General features: G+C 44.2%; 1 protein-coding gene across 1 annotated transcript in view; it reads right to left on the bottom strand.

Moving 5' to 3' along the window:
- S100Z (S100 calcium binding protein Z) overlaps nucleotides 1-7,103 on the bottom strand; it is a 34,119-nt gene extending 27,016 nt beyond the window's left edge. Inside the window, exon 1 of the mRNA XM_024121057.2 lies at nucleotides 7,075-7,103. Coding sequence (XP_023976825.2) covers nucleotides 7,075-7,093 — 19 coding nt within the window. The 5' untranslated portion in view covers nucleotides 7,094-7,103. The remainder of the gene's footprint in view (nucleotides 1-7,074) is intronic.

The following is a 7,103-nucleotide window of genomic DNA, read 5'->3' as shown; positions in this document are numbered from 1 at the left end:
AGACACATGCACCCCAATGTTCATTGCAGCACTATTTACAACAGCCAGGTCATGGAAGCAACCTAAATGCCCATCGACAGACGAATGGATAAAGAAGTTGTGGTATATATATACAATGGAATATTACTCAGCCATAAAAAGGAATGAAATTGAGTCATTTGTTGAGACGTGGATGGATCTAGAGACTGTCATACAGAGTGAAGTAAAAAACAAATATCGTATATTAACTCATGTATGTGGAACCTAGAAAAATGGTACAGATGAGTCAGATTGCAGGGCAGAAGTTGAGACACAGATGTAGAGAATAAACGTATGGACACCAAAGGGGGAAAACCGTGGGGTTTGGGGATGGTGGTGTGCTGAATTGGGCGACTGGGATTGACATGTATACACTTATGTGTATAAAATTGATGACTAATAAGAACCTGCTGTATAAAAAACAAAAAGACAAAAAAAACCTAATAATAATTTAAAAAAAAGAACAGTGACTGCTCCTTAGATCCAAATAATTGTTGCCACATTAGAATATGGCTCAGAGCTCCCAGAACTTCCAATATTTTTAGACAAAGCCAGAAATCCTAATTTTGGGGAACACCTGGATTTTAAGACTACACTCCAAAAAAGCAAAAATCAAAAAGCCCAACCAAAAATAAACAGAGAACCATTAGACTGCAGGCCAACACAAACAGCAGAGGTCAGCTGAATCCAGTCAGCTTGTGACTTCTGCTTTCTGCTGTGTATTTTGTATCAACCTCCCTCCTTCCTCAGTTTTACATTCTACTCTTGTTTTTCTTCTTTCACTTCTACTTAATTTATAATATTTGCCTCTACTTTATGTAACCTTATATATCACTTTAAATTCTACCTGGGACAGAGCAGAGTATAAATAAACTGACTACAGGACATCTCCCCTTAGACAGCACACAGGCATCTCAAATGCCTTAGTCACACCAGATTGAATTGAACATTTTCACTCCCTTACCCCCTCATTCCTCGTCTGGAGGATTCAGAGGGCCCCCCTCCTTTGTTTGCTGTCTCAATCAGCAGCAACACCCCCATTCACCTGATAGCATGAGCCAGAAACCTGAGTGTCATGCTGTTTCTGGGCCCTCCTCCTCTCATTCATTCATTGTTAGGCTTTACCTCCTGAGTCCCCCATCCGCTCCTCTCCAACCCAGCACGGAGATTCAGGCCCTTGCCATTTCTGGCCTGAATTACTGTAAGAAGCCAGACTTACCTTCTGCACCCACTTTGCCTTTCTTCAAACTCAGCCTCCACCAGCTGCTGGGAGGCACACCTGACCGTCTCCCTACCTTAACCTCATGGAGGGTCCCCACAATTTCCAGGTTAAGCCTAAGCTCTGTGAGGTGCTCCCACCCATCTCACCTGCCCATCTGCCCCACACGTAACATGCTGCTCCTGGGATGCTCAGTTACCCAGCTCAGGCATTAGTCCTCCAAGGAAGCCTCCCCGACACCCCTCAGCTCCCTCGAATGTTCAAGCCCTCCTAGTGTTCCCATATCACCTCATGCTTTCCCCTGTCCCTGCACAGGAACTAGGTTAAAGGAAAATAATAGTAGCTAATATTAGTCAGCACATACTCTGGCCAAGTACCATTCTAGACAGTTTAAATGGATTCATTCATTTCATCCTCAGAAATCATATGAAGAATCACTAGCCCTGTCTTACAGCTCATTAAGCTGAAGCACTGAGAAATCAGTAATTTTCCCAAAGTCACTGTTGGTGAAGTGAGGATTTGAACCCAGTTCATCTGGCTCCAGAGTACTTGCTCTTCACCACTGGGGGGCGCTGGTGGTGGGGGGGTCTATCTCAAGCAGTTTCATGGGAGACTCAGAGCCTTCGCATTCTGTTTACTCAGAGATTTATGGGCTCTAAGTCATAAATTAAAGAAAGCAATCTCTGCCTGCTTTCTCTCCTGATAACAAACAACATACCTGCCACACCCTGAGTCTGGACTCCACAGCCACAAAGACTTCCGGAGACCTGGGTGATTCCCAGCCAGGGCTTCAGAATTAGCTCTCTGGAGGAAGCTTGTCATCTCCACCCCCTGAAATCAAGATTAGAGCATTCTCCTTACCTCATCTCCCCAGAAGGCAGCTTTAAGGTTAAAAAAAAGAAAAGAAAGAAATGGAGGATTCTGGTTTCTAACTTTCTAACTCTAGAGGTTGAAGTTCAAGGAAGGAGAGCTCTGGGCCATAAGGCAGGGGTTGGGGAGGACAAAAAAAGGTCAAAGGGTGGTTACCATGGGTCTTCCTGTGTAAAAGGTGTCCTGGTTACCTTGGCCACAAGGAGAAGGAAAGAGAGAGAGAAACACGAGGGAGGGGCTGATAGTGGCTCAGAGCCCTGGGCTTCTGAAGGCCCCCTTGCCCTGCACAGTTACTTTCCTTCTGGCTCCTGTGACCATCCTGGCCTCCTGCTTCACTCCCATCTCACCTCGAGACACTCAGGTGTCATATTCCTGTCCAAGTTGAAAGATCCAGAAGAACCTTCAAGGTGTGGCTTGGCCTCCCTAGATCTGCTCAGGAGATTTTATTTAATTTTGCTCATGCCTTCCCAGATGCCAGTTGAATACCACTCACAAGAAGACGCAGAAGCCATTCATGCTTCTCCTCAGACCAGCCAGCGCAGGGCATCCTGGACCATCAGCCCTGGGCCTAAGATCGCTCTTGGCCTAGAGAATCACCACTTGAAAGAAAAGAGAGGGGCAGACACAGGTCGGAAAGGGTCCAACACACACAAGAGTATCTTGAAAGAAAAAACTCCAGGATAGGTTCTGGAGACTGAAACATCTCTCTTTCTAAAATAAGTATTCCAGCCCACCTGAAAAAAGAAAATTAAAAGCTCCAGGGCTTCCCTGGTGGCGCAGTGGTTGAGAGTCCGCCTGCCGATGAAGGGGACCCGGGTTCGTGCCCCAGTCCGTGAAGATCCCACATGCCGCGGAGCGGCTGGGCCCATGAGCCATGGCCGCTGAGCCTGCGCATCCGGAGCCTGTGCTCCGCAGCGGGAGAGGCCACAACAGTGAGAGGCTCGCGTACCGCAAAAAAAAAAAAAAAAAAAAAAGCTCCAAACTGTAGATTTAAAGAATGATGGGGGCTTTCCTGGTGGCGCAGTGGTTGAGAATCTGCCTGCTAACGCAGGGCACATGGGTTCGAGCCGTGGTCTGGGAAGATCCCACATGCCGCGGAGCAACTAGGCCCGTGAGCCACAACTACTGAGCCTGCGCGTCTGGAGCCTGCGCTCCGTAACAAGAGAGGCCGCGATAGTGAGAGGCCCGCGCACCGCGATGAAGAGTGGCCTCCGCTCGCCACAACTAGAGAAAGCCCTCGCACAGAAACGAAGACCCAACACAGCCAAAAGTAAATAAATAAATAAATAAGAATGATGGACATTCTGGGGAGGCCAGAATGAATGTGTGGAAGTAATGATGGGTCCTGTCAGAGTGGAATTCCCACGCACAGCTAGCCAGACGTGGACAGTGGCCTGGGGCCTGCTCTTCCCTGTCCTTAGGAGCACATTAAGATCCCTACATAGAAGAGCAAAGTGATAAGGATTTTAGTATTCCTAGTTGCTTCCCATAAAGTGCAAAATGAACGGATGTATAATCAGAGTTCTTGGGTCAAAAGAGCCTTTTCTCTCCTGCGGTAGGCTTTTTAAATTGCCAATGGAGTGCAGTTAACAAAATCCAGACTGTGGGAAAATCTCCCAACAAATAACCTGTTTTCTTCAACAAATAAATTGCAAGAAGAAAAAAAAAAAAAAGATAAATTAAGAGGCTTAAAAGACATTAATCAATTGCAATGTGTGACCTTTATTTGGATTCTAGGGGGGTTTTTTTTAACTAAAAAAAAAAACCCAGTACGACATTTGAGACAAGTAGAAATTTGAACACTGACAGGATATTTGATATTAAAGAATTGCTTATTTTTAAGGTATGATTTTTAAACTCCGTTTCTTTTAGAATCACTGAAACATTTACAAGTGAAATAATATGATTTCTGAGACTTGCTTCAGAATAAACGGGCCGTGCTGAATGGGGCAGAATTGAAGGGTTGATGGTTGTTGGGACTGAGTGATGGGTACCTGGACCTTATACAATTCAGTCATCTTCTGTGTGGGTACAAAATTCTCCATAATTATTATCATTTCCCTCCTTACCCTGCAATTCTTTTTAAACCATAAATTCTGATAAATCAGCTATATTTTAAACAAAACCTCCCATCTACAAAAATCTTTAGTTGGAGGGAAATTTCTCTGTCACCAATAAGAACTAGATACAGTCCCCTCCAAGTGTCCAGGTAGCTTCTGAAAGAGCTCAGAACACAAGATCTTGGCTAAACTACTCTCTCGGGATTAGGTAATTAAGTCTAGCCAGTGCTACATAGAAACTCTAATTAAACTCTTTTATGCACTGAAGTCATTCACCCCAGGCTACATGCTGAAGCTGGAGTAAGGTACTCAGATGACAGCCAAGACCTGGCGATGCTGAGAATTAATCCCTCATCTGCAGGTGAGCTGGCCAGGGCCCAGGGCTCAGACTCCAAGCTATTAGGTACCAGGTGGATGGACTGCAGCCATGCCCTCCTATTCTCTGTGAAAGAATGATAGAGGACTCAGACATCCAAATGTCCTACTCAATGGTTCTACTTGGGATGTCTGACAGGCATCTCAAACTCAAGATGTCCTGGCCAAAACAGACCTCTTGACTTTCAAACTCCAAACTTGCTCACGCCTAATTATTTCACCATTATCCACTGAGAAAAAATCTAAGTATGATCTTCGATTCCTAGATTTCTCTTTTCCTCACATCTGTTGACTTTACCTTCAAAACACAGCCCAAATTAGTTCCCTTCTCTCTATCATCACCCGAATTCAAGCCGACATCATCTCTTGCTTGCGTTGCTGGAATTCCCTAATAGTTCTTGCTTCCCTTTTGCCCTTCTGTAATCCATATCCTGTGGTAGCCCGTGACTATCAGTAAGACAATCCTATGGCATCCCACCTAGAAGGAAAGTCAAGCTCCTTACTCCCTTACAAATCCCTTCAGTTATCCAGCACCTGCCTGTCTCTCCAAGCTATTTGCCCATACTCTTATTCCCCTCATCCATTCCCATGAAGCCCTTGCTTGGGATCCTCCAAGGGCTGGCTTTCTTGTCCTTTATATTGCAACTTAAATTTCACCTTCTTTGAAACCTTCCCTGAAACCCTAGTATTCTTAGCATTTGCCCCCTCTTAGAATTTACTACTAGTAGATATTTGTCTTATTTCTGGTCTCTGCCCAATCAGAAAGTCAACTCAGTGAGAACAGGGATCTTGTCTATTTTGTTCTCCACAATATCCCTCACTGCCTTGAGCATGATTTGGCACATAGTACATGGTGGAAGAATACTGAATGAACAAGTATGTAAAGATATAAGAAGATATTCACCCAAAGATTGCCTGAATAGCAATACAAGTATAGCAAAAAACTGGAAACAACCTAAAAGCTGGAGGATTCCTTATATAGTATATCCATACAATGGATACAACCATTTAAAATAATGAGGTCAATCTCTAAATGCTGATATGGAAATAATGTCCAAGATGTGTTCATACAGTGTGGTAGCCAGCCTCCAATATGGCCCTCAGTGATCCTCGACTCCTGCTATTTATGCTCTTATGTAGTCCCCTCCCAAAGTGAATTGGAGTTAGTCTGTGTGACCAGTAGAGTAACGTGGAGATGATGGTGTGACTTCTGAGGCTAGGTTCTAAAGGTCATTGCAGGTCCTCCTTGTTCTCTGGATCACGCATTTTGGGGGAGGCCCACCTTTGTGTTATGAGATCACTTGAGCAGGCCTGTGGAGAAGCCCTCATGGAGAGGAACCAAGGCTTCCTGCCACTAGCCAGCATCAACGTGCCAGCCCTGTGAGGAAGCCACACTGGAAGTCGATCCTCCAGCCCCAGTCAAGCCTTCAGATGACTGCAACCTCGTGAGATCCCAAGCAAGAACCATGTGGCTAAACTGCTCCTCAGTTCATGACCCACAGAAACTGCGCCAGTTAGCAAATGTTTATTGTTACTTTAAGCCACTAAGTTTTGAGGAAATTGATTATGCATAAATAACATACATAACTCTTTTACTTTTAAAAAGAAGCATATAGGTACTTATACTTATTCATGCATAAAAAATACTTCAAAGGATGCACAAAGGGAGTAACTAGGTTCTGACATGGATGGGTCCACTTTTCAGTATATGCTCTTATATTCTCAGATTTATTTACAAGAACCACTTATTACTTATATAATTTTTAGGTTTATTTTTTGAAAGGTTTAAGCATCACAATACTAGAGAGAAGCCACAATAATGGCCCTTCCTAAGCCGTCTTGTCCTTTTGTTTTCCTTGACTTTCTCCCACTCTCAAGACCTGGCTTTAGAATAGGCTCTTCTTTAAAGGCTTTCCATTAACCCAAATACTGGAGGATTTTTTTTTTTAATATTGATTAATTTCACTGAAAACATTAATCTCACAGTTAGAATGTTGCATTTAATAAGGCAACAATGTTGCAATAATTGTGGGATGAGTGAATGAACCACTCACACTTGCTGGGTGCTGATGGCTTAACTAGAGTTCGTGGAGTGCACAGGCTAGGGCTGTGTTTTCTGCAGGAGGCGGTGCAGAACTGGTTGTGCCTAATTTCTCGCCAATAAAGACAGACACTGGGAAATATTCCACAGATTGACCAACAGGTAGAGGCAAAGGCAGCTCATACCCAAACCACAGAATTCGTCACACTCTCCCTCAAAAAAAGGCATTTCCAAAGTGTGACCTGAGTGACTCCAATTATTTACATTTAAACAACCATCTCAGCGACATTCCAAGGCTTTGGATAAAATGGAGGACCAGATCCCTCAGGGTCTGGTTTTTTCCCCTTCAGAACTAGGAGTGGGGATGGACTAGACACATACCTTTGACTAGTGTGAAATCAGAAACTTTGCTTTTTAAGACAACAGCCAAGCTCTGCGGCAGACCCATGATTTTAATCGATGAGACCAGGGAACAGTATGATGAACTGTACCTTTGATTTGGTAATACATTCCAGTCCTC

Source organism: Physeter macrocephalus, chromosome 8, assembly GCF_002837175.3.
Source record: "Physeter macrocephalus isolate SW-GA chromosome 8, ASM283717v5, whole genome shotgun sequence".
Taxonomy (NCBI): Eukaryota; Metazoa; Chordata; class Mammalia; order Artiodactyla; family Physeteridae; genus Physeter; species Physeter macrocephalus.
This window is presented reverse-complemented; position numbering and strand designations above follow the sequence as displayed.